This window comes from Rhinolophus sinicus, chromosome 17 (assembly GCF_057876585.1).
Source record: "Rhinolophus sinicus isolate RSI-liver-muscle chromosome 17, RSI-T2T, whole genome shotgun sequence".
Classification (NCBI taxonomy): domain Eukaryota; kingdom Metazoa; phylum Chordata; class Mammalia; order Chiroptera; family Rhinolophidae; genus Rhinolophus; species Rhinolophus sinicus.
In genome coordinates, this window is record NC_142517.1 from 159,642,261 (window position 1) to 159,663,099 (window position 20,839).

General features: G+C 40.1%; 1 protein-coding gene across 1 annotated transcript in view; it reads left to right on the top strand.

Moving 5' to 3' along the window:
- MYO3B (myosin IIIB) overlaps nucleotides 1–20,839 on the top strand; it is a 387,431-nt gene that overhangs the window by 127,426 nt on the left and 239,166 nt on the right. The window contains exon 8 of the mRNA XM_088794000.1: nucleotides 7,199–7,354. Within this exon, the coding sequence (XP_088650126.1) occupies nucleotides 7,199–7,354 (156 nt within the window). The remainder of the gene's footprint in view (nucleotides 1–7,198; nucleotides 7,355–20,839) is intronic.

A 20,839-nucleotide genomic window follows, 5' to 3' on the forward strand; every position in this document is an offset into this window, starting at 1 on the left:
TGGCCTGGCTGCTGCAGGGGCAACTCCGCAGCAGCTGTCGCAGCAGGGAACACGCAGATCCTTGGGAAACGGCACCATTGCCGCCTGAGAGATGGAGCCATCACAGGATTCCCATCGCCCAGGCATCGTGCCTTCCACAACTCTGAACCAGAAGGTGGGATTGGAACACAGATTCACAGTCTAATGAACTAGTGGCTGGGGCTGTGCAATGAAGTAATGGTTCACTTTTTTCCGGCTCCCTGGTTGAACCATGATGCTGGAGTTACCTGGAGAAATATCTGTGTAATTACAAAATGCTTTTCCCAACGAAGGAAGAAAGAAACAAAGAAAACAAAGAGAAGGGAGAATGTGGTGACTTGGCGTCACCGGTTACCATCCTTAAGACTGCCTTAATCCTCGGCCACGAAAATTGGGATCTTCCGTGGCTAGGGCAGGTCCAATGGAAAGCATGCTTATCTCTAGTCTCTGCAGCTGCCATGTGGCACTTTGAAAGCACAGCTTCAACAGAAGAAAGAAGTGTCAATGACAACAATAATAAAGCTGCACCTCCACTACTATGCCCTCTGTTGGCTTCTCCTTGGACAGTTTCTGTGTCCCCTGAGTCCCATCTTAACTTGTTCTTTGGCTCTGGCCTGGTTCCTCTTGGCCCTTCTCCTCACTTCACCTCCTTGCTTGGCATTTTCATTCTTTCTTCCTCCTCCCAAACCGATTCTGCCCACTGTCCATGGCATATTCTTCTTCCCTCAGCCCCTCCCAGCCGTGATCCCCAGCTTGTCCCCAGACAAGCAATGCTTGAGGATCTAGAAGCTTTGTTACTACATTACCTTCCCTAAGGACACAATGAGTTAGTCTGGGCTTTTCTAATTATTTACTATTGATCAGGGGATCAGAGACATATGAAGGACGGACAATTAATTTTGCGAACTTTCCACCGTGATCTTACACGGAATAAGGGTAAATTGGTACTTGTGTTCGCAGGGGTCGCGCAGGCTGCAACCCTGGGTCATTACAGGTTACACATGGCAGTTCTCTGCCTTTAGGGGGGTCCTTAAGTCCTGGGCCCTGCTTTTGTCTGGGGACTCTCTCCAGCCACTGTGCATTCATTTACTCTGGAGGGAGATTCTGCCCTTTTGGCTTCAAACCATCCTACACTTTTTCTCTGGTCACCTTCTTTGAGTCTTCCTGCGTGAGAAAAGTTGGCTCTTCTCTGTCCCCAGCCTCAGGCTTTAGGAAATGCCATGTTTCTTCCCTTTCTATTTCGTTCCTGGGTTCCCCTGAGCTCACTCTGGACCTTCAGTGCTGACAGCTTTGTCTAAATGTGGGGCTGACTTGCTGATGGTTCTAACCCTGCATCTGCGTTCTGTTAGCCCCAGTATCTCAGGGAAGATGGCAGCGGCTCTGTTGTCCTGTAGCCCTGCAGTCTCTCTCTGACTTTGCCACACAGAATCTGCTCCCATGACCCACTGCAAAAGGAAGCCGAGCTTCCTATTCTAAAACCCTCTGTCCTACCTTCTCAGGGTTTGTTTTTTCTTTTAAGTGAATACTGACTGTTTCTTTCTGATTGGTAACTGTAGACCTGTCTCGCTGAGTCATGCATGCCCGGTTTTTAGTTTCTGTTTCAGATAAGGACCCCACTTTCGCACCCTACATGTGAAATTAGCATGTAGTTTTCAGTTCTCGCCAGTGAGACTTTAAAACACTACCTTATGCAATATTTGTAAACTTAATGAAAACTGGAATGCAGTTAAATATTCCACCAAATGGGGAGGTGGTGTTTTACTGAAATAATACATGCAATGTCAAGTTTCTCAGCCTGCCTTTTTTTGAGGCATTACTCATCTTGGGAAAATGCCTGTGTTTGTCATAGTCCTGTCTACCAAATGGAAATTTACTTCCAAGATACAGAACCATGGGCCCCGATATTTAACCTATAATTAGTGTACCCTCTGGAGGATTTCTCCTCTGGATGCAGAGGTCTCTTTGTCACTCAGGCTTTCATCTGATGATGATAGGAACTGCCGAGCAGCACAATGCATCACAGGACAGGGAAATGTTTGCTCAGATCAAAACGTATGGCTAATCTGTGCCCACAGAAACAATATAAGTAGCAAGCCCATAAGAAAAGTATGAAAGAATGTTAAAAAAGAAATGAGAAGAGACATAAATCCCAAGTGTTCATGTTGTTTTGCCCCAGTGTGTGGAATAAGATTGCTCACCCTTATATTTTTCTCACCAAGTACTCCAGTATTTTTAGTTTTTGACTTTTCAGCTGCTCTTTATCAAGTGTTTTATTCATTGGTAAACATCCGTCTGTGACTCTTGATAAATAGCTCCCCCTTGCAGGCATTTAATTTTATGAAATGGCAGTAGACAGCAACAAGGCAGCTGTGTCTCGACAGTGTTATTGTTTGGGAGCAAGGGAACACAGGAACTGCCAGCTTCAGAGTCCAGAGCAGAAGCCTGACCTTGTTTCTTGTTTAGAAATACCTCCTTTTTACCTGTTTCTGGCAGAAGCCAGGCTGAGAGATCCCAGCAATTGGCTGCAACAACCTGTGTTTAATGTGGTGACGCTAATAAAGTCTGAGAATTAATCTTCAGTCAAGAAAGAATGATAGAAAGTACTAGAATTTCAAATTAGGTAATGGATTAATTTCCTTCAAGGCTGGAATTTACTTCCTTTTTTTCCTAGTGGACTTTTCTGTCATACTCAAACCACTCACCGTGGCCTTATAAATACAGAGTAAATCCAGGTAATACATCTGGTAGTTTTACATTTTTATTTTTTTGTTTTGATTTGTCCAGGCACAAAGATAACCACACCTAAAGCCAGATATTTTTAAATAATTTAAAAAAAAAAAAAAAAAAAGAATGACTGATGATTTTGGAAAAAACTAGTGTTCCCTCAATCTAGTCCTTCTTCAATTTTTTCCATCCAGAGTAAAAGACTGTGGGAAGAACTGAGTTTGGGGAATGTGTAACCCCAGTTGGAGACACTGTCTTCTGCAGAACTAGTGGGTGTCTTAAACATGCTGGTGACAATTAGGGGCTGAGTGTCTCCCCTCAGTCAGCTGAGATGAGGATTCTGCCACCTAGTCCAAAAGCCTGGTGCTGATTTCTCACAACAGAGCTTCCGAAGGTACCATTTGTAGGGTTCTGCTTCCATTGACCCAGAAGAGGGTGTGTGGCCAATAAGTTTGGAAACATGGACTTAATAAAACTAAGCTGTTTTTTTCACCCCCGCACTTCTAAGAACGTGCATTATGAAACTCCGGGCTTACTCCATTTAAAGAATCACTAGTGTTTCCCAAACCTTTTGCAATGACCAGAATACTAGTTTCACTTTTCAGTGGAAGGTCTTAGATGTCTAGTATTTGACTCAACTCACCTCACACAGGCTGGCCCCCATTTCCCACACAGAGATCAACATTTTATGCATTCTCTTGTAAAATTTACCAATCCCTGGCAGGGGGGAGATATTCTGCATCTGGAATTTGTAATTTCTGCTTTAATAAGCAATCCGGAAACGAACAAGCATATTATAACTTCCTTAGTTTTCCATGTTTGTTCTTCAAATCAAGTTAGAGGATTTTATCATGCTTTTTAAAAGGACATGGAAGCTGCCATGAGTTCTTATAGATCTGGGCAGTCTATTCTAGCTTAATCCACTAAATCCTTGCCTGGAAGAAGAATAAGACGAAAATGACAACCTGACAAAAATAACAGTATGAGTTTGGGACACCAAATTGCAAAGACGTAAGCAATAGAGCGTGCCCTAGTTAAAGCTGGAAAAGGGACTAAAGTTCTTAGGTAATCAAAGGAGGCAGCTTGGGAGAAATGAAGGTAAATGTTCTGGTAGCCTCCTGAGTTTCTGGCTGCACTTCAGGCTTCTTGCATTGCTGATCCAGTTTGCCAGCCTTGGAATGCCTTCTACCTCTTCTCCACCAATTGAGTTCAGTTTAGTTCCCAGACTTCCCCTGAACCTAGCTCAATTTTCACCTGCTTCACTAGTTTTCCCTGACTGGAGACACCCCACCCCCCACCCCCAGTATTATTCTGCACATTGCATCTGTGCCATTTTTAACAACACATTGCAGAATATGAAGGATTCTTTCATTGGAGTCAGGGAATTGGCCTCCTCACTATCAGGAGTTGACCTTGACTTCCTCACCTCATATAAGAGGGGTTAGAATAGAAAATCTCCGTCTCTTAGCTCCCCAACCCTACACTTTGGGGTGATTGTTTCTTATTCTAAATATATAAGCAATCACTGGCTTCTGTTATTTCTTGTGTTTCTCTTGTCCTTCCATCTTTCCAATTAGCTTGTACCTCCTTGAGGAAAAGGGTCATAATTTTTTATTTTAGCTAATTAATTTATTTTAGCTAATTCTGGCTGAGTAATACATGTTTGCTGAACAAATGAGATGATATGATTACAATGACCTGTTTCTAGTAATGCATGATTTTTAGCCATATCTGCTCCCAAGGTAGAACTTTCCTTTATCAGTAAAAGAATAATTCCGTTTCAGTCTGGCTGTTTGCTCCCCATGAGGAAAAAAGTATGCAAGAAGGTTTTAGAATAAGGCTATACCCCCAAGGTCTTCGTGCCCTTCTGAAATCCTCCAGTGCAGTTGGATGTGTCACAACTCTGCTTAGCATTCTTGCCATATACACTCAGTTTCAGTTTTGCTGATCCAGTGCTATGGCATGCAGCCCACTTGGGTCTTACTGAGAGACCTAACAAATCCTCTTCCAGAGAGTAGAATGCCTACCATCTTCATTGTTTGGATCTTCAAGAGACAACAGATTATCTCACTTCATTATTTAGTTCTCATTTTCTCTTTACCCCCTCTGTGATCTAGAAAGAGATCCTCTCCAAAATAGCAAACAACCCTGCAACCTTATTGGCAACCTTGCTCCCCCAGTGGATGTTACATTTTTGGAACAAGATATAGCACCTCGAATTGCATCCCCAGACTCCAGTAGAGGGCTGTTTTTCATAAGGCAGGAGTATGGGTTTCCTGGCCTCTCGCAAACCCTAGCTAAGGCGATTTAATTACTGCAGTAGTACCAGGAGGACCCTGTTTTTAGGCCTCACCTAGAACACTGTCCCAAGACACCTATCCTGAGAAGGAAGGTAGCGGCAGCACCAGCCCACTTTCCCATTCACATGCTATGACTTCTCCATCAATTGTCACACATCCCACACGCAGTCTCAGCCCCCCGAGTTTACTCAATTGAGATATTGGCATGAGTCAACAGGCAGTTGCGGGTTGCCCTCATGCTCTTGTCCTTTTCTTGCTTTTTCAAGAGCACCGACTGGCAGTCAGATGAAACTTCAAAAGCTAACGCAGGAAGAAAGAAAACAAAAAGAGGGAAACATTAGGTGAAGAAACCTATTAAGAAATCTCCCCATGTTTGGGGATATGCTAGGGTACAGGAGGTATGTATCTTTGGTGATGAGAGACAGATGTGATGTGACCTGGCCCAGAGCACTGGGTAGGCTTAGTTGTGAGACCCGGGATTTCAGAGGACTCAGACTGTTTTCATCTGAGCAGTTTTCATACATCATTCCTCAAGCTAGGAAGACGGGGCCATTCACCTAGATTACTGACCATAACTCCCAAGAGGTTCCTTTTTTCCAGGTGCTTACGGAAACATCAACAATTATTTTCCTTTCGTAGTCATATATATGTATACAGATGAATATACATGGAATCCAGGGAAGGTCGCTGGACTACAGATATGAATATAGTATTTTTTAAGTATGTGTATTGATTATTTTTTTTTTGGTAGGAAAAATAATAGATTCTACAAAAGGCCCCTGAACCAATTAAAGTCAAATGATTGATTTCTTCCCATGGCAAGGCAGAGGTGGTATTTACAGTCATGAGGGAGGCAGAATGGAGATAGCCTAGGTTCTTTCAGCTTTTCTAGCTGAAAGCTCCAGTTCCGATAGATAGAAAACCCCCTGAATCAATTCTAAACTGGAGTGAGTAGGAAATTTACTGAAAACCTTTTCAGGACTAAAAGGTGAGGAACGTGAAAATGGTTCGAAGTGTAAACCGCCAAGGATAGTCTTTTGTAAATCCAACAGTTGAGAATTGTTTGAGGAATTCTGCTTAAATGTTTGGAAAAGATGCTCAAGGTGAGGCTGAACTTTCTACCATTGGTCAGTGCATTTCATTATTTAAGATTTGTTGTGCTTTAGATATTGTCGGTATGTCATTGCTGGGAAAACTGGAAACATTTACTTCACAGAGTGAGTGGGCAGCGTGACATCCAGTATTTATCCTAAGCCTCCTCTGTGAGCTGAAGACTGATAGCTTAAAAGGGCGGATGTTAAAATATCTTTCTCCTGTGGAGGACAGCTAATCAGAATGGAAATGTGGTGGTAATTGGAGGAGTATTCATCAGATTTGATTTCAGGAGAAATTTCCTTGTGTCAAAATCATCTTTAATAACATAGAGCATGCACTAAATCATTGTTTTCTTTGAAAAGGGCATTGAATCTGAAACAGAAAGTGGTTCTACTACTGCAGTTTTGATCAATTAACTGCAGAGTTTAAATGCAACCCAGTTTTTACCATTTAGAATGGACTTTTTGTTCCTTGTTTGCGTAATTCCATTCCAATTTATCTGAAGTATATCATAGTCACTGTCTGGTCTGAGGTTTTTCTGCTTCTTCAGAAGACATTAGAAATCAAGGTGTTGAATCTTCTGTTTGAAGGTTTCTTTACGATTAGTTTCTTTCCTTGCAAACTCCTAAATGTATTTTCTCCACCATCAAATAGTGGACATTTCATATTACATTTAAGTGATATTATGTAATTTTATATGCTACCAAAATAAGGTAGATAAACTAATCAACTTGTCTCCATTGTAAACATTTCTGTTTGAATGAAAATTCAAACAGAAAATTCAGCCTGATCACTCGATTTTTTTCAGTGTTTTGAGTACTTCAAATCAACTGTGTTTTCAATATGTACTTAAAACAAACTAAAATAGATTTCTGATGTTTTAACTAATTCAACTAGTAGAGAATTAATTTTTTTCTATGTTCTAGTACATATGAATAAAGGGCTATATTGGGTTAGTGACTGGGTTTTATAAATGAACTTTTTCTCCTTTCTCCCATATTCATAGAGGACCCAGGTGTCTAAGATAATACTTTGGATTGTTTGTTGATTTTTGCGAACAGGTGTCTTATTAAGGATTTTGAAAAGCGGCCTTCCATCACACATCTCCTCGACCACCCATTTATTCAAGGAGCCCACGGAAAGGTTTTGTTTCTGCAAAAACAGCTCGCCAAGGTCCTTCAAGACCAGAAGCGTCTAAACCCTGTTGTTAAAACCAGGTATGGTACTCAGTGTCTTCCTGCTTCCTTTCTCTGGTTATTTATAAAAGCAGCATGTCATGTGTTTTGATTTGCTCAGCATTATTACTGGTAATTATCACATCCCTGCATTTCTGAGCGTTTCAATTACATGATATTAAGTACTTCATGCCCAGTGGATGACAGTGTTAGAGCTTCAGAAATAAGCTGCCCATTTATGCTCTTAGGGCTAATTTCTCTCCACTGTAGCTGACATCTCACTCAGCCCTTGTGTTCGAGTTAAAATCAACACATATATACAACACATATATTTATATTTAATATAAATGTGGATTTTTAAAAAACCAATAAGGTAACTGTGTGAAAGCATTTACAGCTGAGATTGCATGAGAAATCTTTATTTCACTGTTACAGAATGGAGAACAGAAACATAGGCTGTAAAGTGATTTGGGAAAGATTACAAGTTAAATGCTGAAGGCTTTTTCTCTAATATACTCTGAGATTGTTTTCTTTAGTTAAAAAATTCTTAGAGGCAATTTAGTATTTTTAAATGATCCCTCCCCCCTCCAAGTGTTGTGTATGTTATCTAAAGCAACTGTGATTCTTCTCCCTCCTTTTTTATTTTACAGGGTAGATTTTGAAAAGTAAATGTTTGTTTTTAAGGGCAATTGCTTAAAGCAGTATTCATTCTGTGGTGGTCTCTTAGAAATAGATCTTTGGTTTCTGTCCAGAGGGTGGCAGAATTTCTCTTTAAAAAAATTAAATGCAAATAAAGCTGCTTCCCCAGCTCAGCAATTATTTGGTTTTATAAAACTGGCCACGATACAGATAAGCTCTAATCCATTATTATTAAAAGAACATTCGAAAGACTGGAGGTGAGGAAGATAAAATATCACAAGTCACAAGGTCTAGAAATATTCATGTATTCTGCAGAAAACTGTTTACAAATCAAAAAGCATCAGAAATCAGAACTCTTGGAGCTGGAGGCATAGTTTCAAGGTGACAATATCTTGCTGATTTTCCCACCACCACCAGGCTCTCTTTTGGATAGCTCAAAACAAATTTTTTCCTCCTCTTTCCCCTTTCCACTGCAGTTTCTGTTTCTTGGCTTGCTTATTGGGTAGAGAGAGAAAAACACAGAAATTCTTGTAACTTGGTGCCTTTTTGAAGCAGTAGAATTTGTGTTTAAGCTCAGGGGAACTGAAATTCTTTTTCTTTCCCTGCGTTTGTTCCTATACATCAGCCATTGCCTCTCTACCACCCACCTACACACACACACACACACACACACACACAAACACACCACAGCACCACCACCAAAAATGAAGATGAAATAAAATACAAACCAAGCAAAAAAACAAACTCAGCATTTAAATACCCTAAGTCAACTAGGTATCTCCTCCCCGTCTCTCTGTTCTGAAATTTACTGCAGAACAATTTCTGAGACTTAGTTTGCAAAGTTATTTTGCTTTCCACTTTTGCCTGACTTGCCTGTCTAAATGTATGTTCTCTATTTAAAGACTTTTCTCCTTAGAAAGTCAGTCTCCAGGTTCTCTTACCTCCTGTCTCTGATTTTTCTTTACCTTTGTTAACTCCTTTGATGCTGTCAGAAGCCTCATCTAGTGGCAAAGTCTTCCCACAGCGTCGTTGTAATCTTCAGTTTCACTCAGAAGTTTGTGTTTCTTTGAAAAGTCACTTTAAAAAATGCAACCTCGCAAATAGGTATCAAAACTTTAAACAGCCACTTCCTTAGGTGGTATGAAAATTAATTCTAAAGGGAACGCAATGCATGTCATTGACACAACTTGCTGCCTATCCTACATTAATACTTCCTGTTAGCAACTTGGCAAGGAGTTGGCTACATAGGTGTTTTTGAAACCTATCTGGAAAAATTCTCAAATATCATTTGATGCTGGTAATTCAATATATGTAAATTTGTGACTTTCCAAGTTAAGGTGGAAAAAACAAAGACAAATTGAGGTAAGTGCATAGATGAGTGAGGCAAACACATAACTTGCTTTTCCGGCCAATTATGTTCACACAGCAGGTTGTACAATGTGGTTGTTAAAACCATTGGCTCTGCCAGGTTTGAATTCCAGCTCAGCCACTTATGGAGAAGTTATTAAATTTTTTCTGTTTTGAAGATTCTTCATCAATAAAATGGGGGTAATTTTGAGGGTTGAGTCAATACATAAAAAAACATAATAACTTAGAATAGCATTGATAACAGAATTAACCCTCAATCAATGTTAGCAGTAATAGTAGAATAGTATATGTGGTCTTTTTAATTCAAAATCTTCCATTTCTTTTGGCCTTAATCTGTGTAAATTCTGCCTCTTGGCTTTAATCTGTACAAATTCATCTCTATTTGCTTACCTAACAACATCATGAAAATAAACAGTACTGAGGTACTAAATATTACAAATATCATTTTTTATCTCTCTTTTAAAATCTAATTTATTCATTCAAGAGACATTTATATATGTGTATGTGTCAGGCCCTGTGCTGAACAGAGGAACTACAAAGGCAAGTCAGATACAGTTCCTGATAAAAAGCTAATAGTCTAGTGTGTGAACCAGACAAGAATCAGATGAGAACAGCTCTGCATGAAAAGTACCTAGGTAGAAGGATGCCTGGGGTACCTCCCAGAGTCCCTGGGAAGGGAAGACCCCTGGAACTGGTGGGAAGATGATCCCTGAACTGTCCGGAAGATAGTTGGGGAAGGGGGTTAATCCCAGTAGAGGGGAAGAATAAGCACTGAACAAAGGGCAAAGGCACAGAGGCTGGAGAGAGTTTAGGGGATTTGGTGAACAATTAGCTGGCATGGCTGGAGCTTGGCATGGGGTGGGGTGGGGGCGGGGAAAACAAGGCAGGCAGGGACCAGGTCCTAAAGGGCTAAGGAGCTTGGATTTGTTCCTTAGGCACTCAGGAGCCACTGAAGGATTTCAAGCAAGGATATATTCCAGGAAAGTTGTTCTGATTGCAGTGTGGGAGTGGAATTGAGCTGGACAAGGCTGGAACAGGGAGATGAGTGAGAGCAGATTGTGGCAATTGCAAATAACAGAAGATATGAAGATAATGGTATTGTCAGGATTTAGTGATGGATTGGATGAGAGAGATTAGGGAAAGAAAGAAGTGTCACAAGGTGTACCCAAACTGGACTGCCTCTCTGCTCTAGTTCAGACTGAAGTCAAATAACAATTGCAAGACACGAAGAGACAGGGACCAGTAAAAAGACTTTGCTTTCTCTTCACATCCTATCAAATGTAATGCCGTGTACTTCCAGATAATACACAAAGCTTCCAGCTTTCTGCCCAAAGTAGGGTTCTTCAATGGTCCAAACAGTTCTGGGCTCCCCACATGGAGAAACTTGTTTAGTTTTGAGAGCTAATGCAGAGAAATGAGACCTACAGCTTATAGGGAAAGCTGTCCTATTGCTCCTGCAAAGGCAGGGAATGTTCTGTACACTTTAGTACTTTCCCCAGGGGAGAGAAAAGTCGATAGTTTGAGGAAGCTAGTAGGGAAGAAGGCAGATTCTAAAAGGATGGGGAAAACTTGGACAGATGAAGGGGAGGATCTTACATAGAGGAAGACATTGAAAAAAGAGAGAGAAGGTAATAGAGGAAGCAAGTGGGAGAAGGGGATCAAGGGCTTAAAGGGAAGATTGACTTCAGAAAGAACCTCTAGTTTGGGAAAGACACAGAAAAGTTAGATGAAGATATTCAGGAAATTTGAGGAGTAGGGGATGGGGAGCAGGAGGCAGAGAAGCTCCTTATGAGGAAACTCATTTTGAATGGCCTTTATCTTTCCAAAAACACTAAGTAAGCTGGTCTCAGAGATGGGAGTGGGCTGTAGACTCCAGGGAAGTGTTAAGTCTTTGAAAGGGCCACTATGAAAAATAAGATAAAGGGTTCATTAAAGATGGAAACAATGATTGCTCAATAACCCAGAAAACCCAGGTGGAACTTAACTACAGAGCATTCCATTGGAGTGAAGTTGATCATAAGGTAAGGCATGGAGAGCATTCATGAGAGCGTTTGACACTAAAACTTCTCAAAAAGTGTGCCATCACCACTACCACCTTTTCCATCTATGATGTTTAGCAATTTTTAGCCACAAGGAGTAGGAGTAGAGAAATCAGATACTGCAGTCTTCCTCAGGCTTAAGACTGGCTTGGATGGACATGATGGCGGGACATGGTGGACAAAGGGACAAAGGAATCTAAATGAGTAGAAGAGTGTCCTTGGGGTCTTTGGGGGTATGGAAGAAAGTGAAGCCAGAAGGGCTTATTGATTTTTACCCTGGGTCAGGCGTCAGGAGACTGGCAGTTACAATGAAGACAAAGAGCAGATTCAGTGAGAGGATGGTGAGAAAAGGGGTTGTAGAACTGAGATCTCGGGAACTTTTGAGAGATAATTGGGAACTAGTTATAGCTGAACTTGTGGACAAACTTCAGCAGAATAGAAATAAACATTTTTAAAGAATTGACAAGATGAGTAACCCTGAGGTCAGAATGTGAGAAGAATTAAAGTGATTAGTGGGGGATGGGACAACCAAAGACTGATATCAGGGGAAGGGGTACAGAGAAAGGAAAAGGAGGGACACATGCTGGAGGAGATGATATAAGAGGGTGATGTGAATTTTTCAATAGTGAGAGATTAGTTTGGGAGAATAATTGATAGAAAAGGGCAGAGGGGAGCAGGGAGAATGCCTGCTTCCACTGGCCCCTCACAGTGAATGGATGGAAGATGGAGCCAGGGCCAGAGAGCATTATGGGGAAGTGGTCCATTTCAGTTATGATGAGATAAATGAGTATTCAAGAATAAGGCTAGGAGGGATGGCTGGTTAGCTCAGTTATTTAGAGCGTTGCTGGTTCGATCCCTGCATGGGTCACTATAAGCTGCACCTTCCTAAAAAAAAAAAAGAAAAAAAGAAGAAGGCTAGGAATCATCTGTTGTTTACAAGAGCACAGAAGCTGCAACGTGCATGAAGAAGGGCTTGGGTCGTGAGGCCCCATCTCACCTCTCCTTGGTGTTAGCATTCTAGCTCGTCTGAGTGGTATAGCTTATATGGAAAGCCAGGCTGTGATCCAGTTCCATTTCACATTATATATATATATGTATGTATGTATGTATGTATGTATGTATATATGAGGCACCTGTGGAGAAGCAACATTGTGTTATTTGAGATCTGATACCATTTTCTGATGTTCATTATAGTGTATGAGTGAAACCATTAGACTTTGTTTTTCCAGTAATTTATAATTTTGCCGTAGTGTATACTTGATGCAGGTACACTAGAGAGATTATGAATCCAAGGTTTACTCTCTCAAAGGAGTAAACGCAGCCCTAAAATTTTGGGAACAATAGTTTGGGGCTTCATTTTTACTTCACCTGTCAGAGATGCTTTGAAGCAATTTGGCCATTTCCTTTCTATCAGCTCCCATGTCCTTGACTTTGAAAAGGACTTTTTCTCCCGTTTTGCAAATTCCTGAATTCATCGATATCATCTGGTATGCCTTGCCACCATTCCAGTTCAGAGAAGTAGACATGAAAACATACTTTGTTATCACTTCACAAAAGTTAATGAGAGAAGAGCAAAACTACTGTCTGGAATGAGAGTGGAGGCAGGGAAGGTGCTGCATTAGCTGCTCTGTGGCTGCCTCCTGGTTTCCAACCTCCCATCATGTACTCAACTGCAAGCCTCAGGAAAATTACAGGAGCCCGCCTGTCATTCCTCTACAGGTGACTTGGGACTAGCTGAAACCGCAAATGTTACACCCTTAAGTGCCAAGGGTCTACTCTAAATATTTCTTCTTAGAAGAATTAAGTTGCTGATTGTTTTCTGCTCTGTTGAATGGATTTTGGTTCTACCCTTGCAATGTGCCTGAGGCTGATTAAAACAATAATCTCAGCTTTTCTGATTCCTTTTTAACCTGCAGCAGTGACCTTCAAGAACAGATTTCTCACTGTTTATCTACTGAGCTTTTCCCAGTAAGCCTTGCTCACTCACTTCCTCTATTACCTGAATACATGTACGCATGTGCACACACACGCACCCCATATTACATACACTGATGGGATACTGGGCTCCTGGGTCAATGAATGACTTCTGAATGATTACTTCGTCAAGTGCTGAAGATACTTGACACTTAGGTTAAAGATCCTCCTGTCCTCCTAACAGACAAGAAATAAGTTCACGTCCTGTTATAATTAGTATCTGCTATCTATATTTATATCTGTCTGTAACTGAATTAACATTCATAAAAGTTTGTAACTTTCTGCTGTTGTCATTGATTCTTGCTGCCTAGAGAAGGAAGGTGTATCAAATACTGTCTAATATACTGGATGATAAGATGATAATTTAGTGGAATTCTGGCCAAAACCATGCTTAGATGAAAAAAACAGGAGATGCTATATTGATTTCCACCCAAATAATTCTTCTATTTTTTAAATCTATGTATTGTGATGTTTGTTTGAGAGACATGAGCTTAAGTTCCAGGTCAAAATAGAGCTCATGTAGTTAAAGTTATCTAGGTAGTATTTCCATCTATATTTGACTCAGTAGAATGGTGTCACACCTAGATGGTCTGCCATTGTTTTTGAACTCTAGGTTAAAGATTGCATAGTTATAGTCAAATAAAAGCTTCATCAACTCTGTTATCAAAGGGTATTCTGAAATGGAAATAATGATCTGGAAGAAGTATTCAACACGACTGGCTTTGTTGCACTAATAGTACTCTATCCCCAATTTTGAATAACATTGTCCTTACTGTATGGGATCACCACTAATCTATACAACTTGTCAACTTGTCCCCGAGCTCTGTCCATGGCCATAGAAGCCTTTGTTTTAGAGTCTTGAGGACCACTACCTTTAAGCCTGGACACTCTCTCTTACTCTCTCTCTACCCTTTTTTTTTTCTCACCCCCAAACAGATTTTACTTCCTTTTGTATTTAGATTCTGTATAAGTCATTCTTCACTCCTTCCAGTTCCACTCTTGGATGGAGAGGAGGGCTCTGATCCTGAGTGTGGAGGAATGGAGTTGTCAGTGGCCTGCACACTGGTCCTGACACAGGGTAACTATAAAAGATGCTCAGGCATTTCTCAGTGCAGAATTTAACTTCTCACCAGCACATCCCCTGTACTTATTCAGCTTAAAGATTTTGGTTCCTTCCCATCCTTGAGTTATGATTTAGAGGGCCTCTTCTAGTGCTTTGTTCTTCATCATAGTTGGGGGTAAAGGGACAAATGTGTCCTGCCACACCTGCATGAAGGTCCTGCAGCCCTGTTTTGATGGACCTACATGGAAGACCGTGCTTCCACAGGGATAGTTGACAGACAGGAAGAGGCTAAGGGATTAAGGAGTCACTTTTGGACAAAATATATGTTAAACACAAAACTTTCATGGCTGGAAGCTTTTCTAAAAGAAAAAGGTTTATTGCTAGCCAGAAAAAGGACCAGGTCCTGGGGCATGCAGTGTAAGCCACCAGCAGCTGACTAGATGGAGAAGACAACATGTCCGCCATCCTGGCGTTGACAAGCTCTTTTATAAATGAGTTTGGTCAAGAAAGATATAAGTTGTTTTAAAAGCATTTCTATTGGCTATAGATAAAGGGGGTGGGAGAAGGTTAAGTGGGGCTAGTTCTAGGATAGGTGCATAGTCTGTAAGGAAGAAGTCTTTGCTCTTTAGGATTGGTTGTGGGCAGCAGTCCGGAAAGTTCATGCACGATAAGCAAGACGCAGTAGTGCTTGGTGTATTCTGTCTAAGTAATTGTGGAAATAGCCACCTGGAGGTTAATTCAAAGTTTCAACATACATTCCGGAATGTTATCAGTCTTAGTTGGTTTTGGCCTGCGATTGTTAATTTATTAATGTCTCTTTTCTCTTCCTTCCACCCTCCAGCCTGCTGTAATTTAATTTATGACATCTTCAGGTTTTCTCCTTGTCATATATAGTATTTGTCAGTATCATGCATAGGGCCAACAGCTCCAGCAAAGAAGTCTGCAGGCCCAGTGATGAGGTATGAAAGAGCCCTCACGCAGAAGTGGTTTTAATCCTAATACGGTATAGAGATTAGTGAAGGCAGCAGCGCTTTAGGAATTTTTTCCGTGAGAAAAGTTACCCCAGTTTCTAAAGCAGTTTGGTGACCTCTACTGTTCCTTTCCCACTCATGGGCTGGACTTAAAACATTTCAAAGTGTCCCCCCATTCTCTACCTCATCTGTGCCCACTGTTGTCCTTTGGGGAACTCCCAGCTTCTGCCTCTGGCTCTGTGTCACCGACTCTTCAGACCCAGTTGTTACTCTCCACTCCTTTCCTTGGACTTGATGTTGGAGACTTGCCCTCGTTCCTACTTTACTTGAGCCAGGGACTCAACACCAGGTCCTCCTTTTCCTGATCCCTGAAGCCTAAGGTCAACCCTGCAGACCACCCCCACCACACCAACCCCAAACTCCAGGAACTAGTCCAAGCTACGCTTTGAGTTTCTTTCCCTCTAAGCTTTAACCCCCCAAAACTCCATTTGCCTGGAAAGCCAGGCTTGACAGACAACATACTTAGAGTCTCATAAAAACAAATAAGAAATCTAGCAAAAAGCAATATGGACTTTGCTAGAATTTGAAAATGTCTTCTGAGTCATTAAAACTATAATCCCTTACCATATAATCTTGATTTAATAGGATGCCTTTTACTGTCTATCAGTTTAACTTTCTCTCTGAACTTTCTCTCCAAAGTTTAGAGGCAAACTTTGGAATATTCAATCAAGTACCTTTTAGTCGGAAATCTGTAATTTTCACATTAAACAAGGACTTCAACAAAAATTGATAATAGATGCTATTCTCAAGTAAGGCACTAGATGGAGCATGTAAATTTAAAGGAAATTTAAGTTGGTAGTTGCTAGTAGTGACAACAAATCATTTAACTCAAGAAACCTGTAAAAATTTTAAACCAAATTTATTTTGATTAATTTAAACTAAAATAGATAAATGTAAAACAACATAACACTTTTTATAAGTCTAGGATAATGTAAATAAAAAACATAAAAATTGGAATAAATAAGTTTTTTCTCTTCACTAGACCCTTCAAATATCAACGCCAAAACAGGAAAATGAAGCAGGAATCAGTTTCAGAAAAACATTGGTTGGGGAAGGCAGCGATAGGGCTAGCAGATCATTTTTTTTTCATTGGTTGAGAAAATGAAATGTTTATCAGAGTGGAAATATCTTGCATCTACATTAACTTCTAAATTGCTGGTTTCAATTTTGGGAGCAAATAGTTTTAAGGAATTTGATTGCCTGGGATGAGGTCATACACTGGTAATAACAGCAGGTAAAACCTTTTAAAAGTTGTTTGTTGTTTATAAAATATTATTGAATATTTTCTATGAGAATCAGATTTGCAGGCAGCATCTGCACGATTCCTGGAGGCTAAATCTGTGAGATTGGCATACAGGCAATCTGCAGCAGGGTTCAGAAGATAATCATTTTGATCCTGGAGATATTGTTTTGTACACGTTCATACTGAAAGTCACAACTTTCTACTAGAGTTGATTCATTTGTGATATTGCTAATGAGGATTTGTCAGTGCTTCCATTTTTAGTTGGCTGTAAAAATGTCATCTAGCATGAAGTCTCACGTCCCTGTGTGCAGTTCAGGCTGCCTTTAAGTCCAAGCCAGGAGTTCCTTGGGGCGGGGTGGGGGTGGGGGGGCGGGAGAAAAATATCCCTGGGAAATTCGCCATTGACTCAGGGGTATCTTGAATTCTGATTTTGAATTCTGATTTCTCCAGTCTTCCTGGTACCATTTACTTCTCCGATTCCCATGCGTTCTGTCCTAGGTACTTAGTGAGGAGACTGCTTATTCCATCTTGACTGGAACCAGAGCTCTGGATGATTTTTTTAATTCCCGATTTCTTTGTCAAAAGAGGTGTAAAATAAACTCTAACATGGCTTATTTCATACAGTTGCAAGATATAAATTTAGGAAGGAGATAAACTAGCTGAATTTAATATGATGAGAATTTAATCATTTATTTAAAATGTGTTGCATTATTTTGTTTTATGATGAACGTCAAGGGGAAAAGTGCTTAGGTTTTAAGTAAAGAGGATTTGGCCAGAAATACGCACCTCCTGCTGTTTTATTTAGCAAACTGGTTAGATAGAAGCAGGCAGCAGCTCTGAGTTTTAGTAAAAATCTGTATTTCAAACCAATCTGATTTCTCTTTAGCATCACTAATATGTTAGAACACAGATGAATAAACCATTCTGTTTTATAATTTAAAAAAATGCTTATGCTCTAAATTTGATTTCATTAAGTAAAGTTAAGCTTCATCTACTTTGGACCTTTATATGAATTAGCAGCCAAACTGATTCTAGCACTGGAGATGACTAATACCATGCTTCAAATACCCCTTCTTCAAATCTACCAGTGATGAGAATTGAGAAATAACATTTACAGTAACAGACATTAAGAAAAAAGTCAATGTTTTCATTGCCCATTGCCATTGTGCTATATGTAGAGCCATTGAGTTTGATTCTTTCTTTTTACCTACTTTTGTGAAATGTGTGTAGCGAGGGATAGAATGTACATCAGGATGTCACGACTCCTACATGGCACTTACAGCAAAATGTTTAGTAAAGCCAGCTTCTGGGACCTGGCAAGATAGATCTGTATCCTTTAAAGCTATGGTGATGGTGGGTCTAGAAGGTGATAGGGAAGATCCATGCAATGATACTTCTCTGATGATGAATTTATAGCACCTGGGAGGACACTTCACATGTGGTTTTGTTTAGTTAATGTTATTCTGAGTAATGTTTGGAGTTGTGCAAATGGTTGATTCTAAATTTTGACAAGGATGTAAGACTAGTACTTGGCACATTTTTTCAACCCTTTTGCATTTTTATGTCTATGACTACACTTGCTCTCACAGCCACTTGTAAGATAGATAGACCAGTCATGAGCGATTCTTTTTATATATGAAGAAAACTGACATGCTGACTGTTAAGGGATTTGTTGAGTGGCCCATATCACATTACTTACAAGCCTGAAACTGAGACCCAGAGCGCTTAACTTCTAGGCCAGTGCTTTCCCTATACCTCGTTGCATAGAGATAAGTTTATGAAGGGAGTTGTGAGAAGGCCTACTTTGACCTTGAATTAATGTTATACTTTTAAGATCTATATTTCAGTATCCCAAAGGGGACTGGTATTGATTACCAACCAAGTTTTTTTTAAATGCCTAGTGAACAACACCCCCCAAGAGAAAATCTCACATATGTACACAAGGGGATGCACATGAAGATTTGTTTGCTATTTGTTTCTAATAGCAAAAAAAATGACACTTCTCAGCTTAAATGTTGACCAACATAGGGCTAGGTAAATAAATTGGCACATATTTATGTGATGTAATATTACTGAGTAATTAAAGTGAGTGACTGAAATACTTGAAATACTGACATATATAGATCTATATCTGTTAATATCTATATATATGTGTGTGTATATATATATATATATATGTGTATATATAGAGAGAGAGACAGAGAGAGAGAGAGAGAGAGGAAATAATAATGTTGAATGGAAAAAGGCAGGTTTTCAGAAGAAACCTGTATGATATCATTTTTATAATTAAACATACAGAACCTGTATATTGTTCATGGTTACATATATGAGGTCTATTAAGTTCGCGAACTTGCCACCATGCACTTACATTGGCAGCACTGTACAAATAGCTTGGTAAGGGTTCATAACCTTGGTCTATCAGTGTCTCACAGCTGTGTTCATGTCAACATGTGGTGGTGTCTTGCTGAATGGCGTTCATTATTGTCGTGTGTTTTTGTGTGCTGTCGCAAGAATGTCTGAGCTTGAATTAGAGCAACGAACAAACATTAAACTTCTTGTTAAACTTGGCAAGAGTGGACATGAAGTCAGGGACATATTAGTCCAAGTTTATGGGGATAATGCCATGAAAGAAAATGGCTGTGTACAAATGGATTAAACGTTTTTCTGAGGGGAGAAAGCACGTCACTGATAAAGAGAGGTCAGTAACGAGCAGAACTGATGAAAACATTGCAAAAGTTCTTTGAATTGTGTGTCAAAATTGTCAGCTGACTGTGAGAAGCATAACAGACCAAGTAAACATTGATAGAGAAACAGTTAGGAAAAACTGAACTGAAAATCTTGGCATGAAAAAGGTGTGTGCAAAAATGGTCCTGAAGGAGCTCACCGATGAACAAAAGCAGAAGAGAGTCAAAGTTTACACAGACCTTTTGGAGAGGCAAGACGATGTTTTGGGCTGTGTTATCACTGGTGATGAAGCATTAGTGTACTAATATGACCCTGAAACAAAGTGTCAAAGTGCACAATGGAAGTCAGCCAATTCTCCACGACCAAAAAGTTCCATCAGTCCAAATCAAGAGTCAAAACGATATTGCTAACCATTTTTGATATCAGAGGGATTATTCATTATGAATTTGTACCAACTGGACAAACAGTTAACCAAATTTACTATTTGGAAGTGCTGAAAATGCTGCATGAAAAAGTTAGACGAAAACTGAACCTGAACTTTTTGCCAACAATTCATGGCTCTTGCATCACGACAATGCACCAGCTCACACAGCACTGTCTGTGAGGAAGTTTTTAGCCAGTAAACAAATAACTGTATTGGAACACCCTCCCAACTCATCTGATCTGGCCCCCAATGACTTCTTTCTTTACCCAGAGATAAAGGAAATGTTGAAAGGAAAACATTTTGATGACATTCAGGACATCAAGGGTAATATGACAACAGCTCTGATGGCCATTCCAGAAAAAGAGTTCCAAATTGCTTTGAAGGGTGGACTATGTACTGGCATCGGTGCATAGCTTCCCGAGGGGAGTACTTCGAAGGTGACCATAGTGAAGTATGTAGCACTTTTTCTAGGATGAATTTGCAAACTTAATTGTCAGACCTCATATGTGCATGATTACTATTTAAAAATAGACTGGAGAGATACCCACCAAATAGTGGTTTGTCAGGAAAGGGAAGTGGGACGGAACATGGGTCACAAAGAGATTTCAAATAAACAAATAAGGTAAAATGTTGCATTTATTGATTTAGTCGTATTTGCTTTATTATTCTCTGAAGTTTTCTGTAGTTTTAAAAATTTCTCAGAAAGCTGGGGGTGGTACTGGTGGATAGCATGAGGGGACTTCAAGTTAAGTACCCAGTGAGAACTATTTGCCTGACACTGAACAGAATGTGTGGAAGTGCTGTGATTGGCATTTAAAAAAAGCATACGCATATAAAAGCATTAGATGCACCCATTTGGTAATGCTTCCTACTGTGATAGGAGAAAAGGCTTGAACTCTAGAACTCACCTTATCTCTGGGAGCCCTGCAGTGACAGGGAAAGAGCTTAGGGAACTGAACTAGACTTGCTCTCCCTGTCCCTTACTCTGAAGTCTCTGAACATGTCATGTGATAAGACTGCATGAGTCATTCTCATTGCCTACTTTCTGCTACATTATTTAC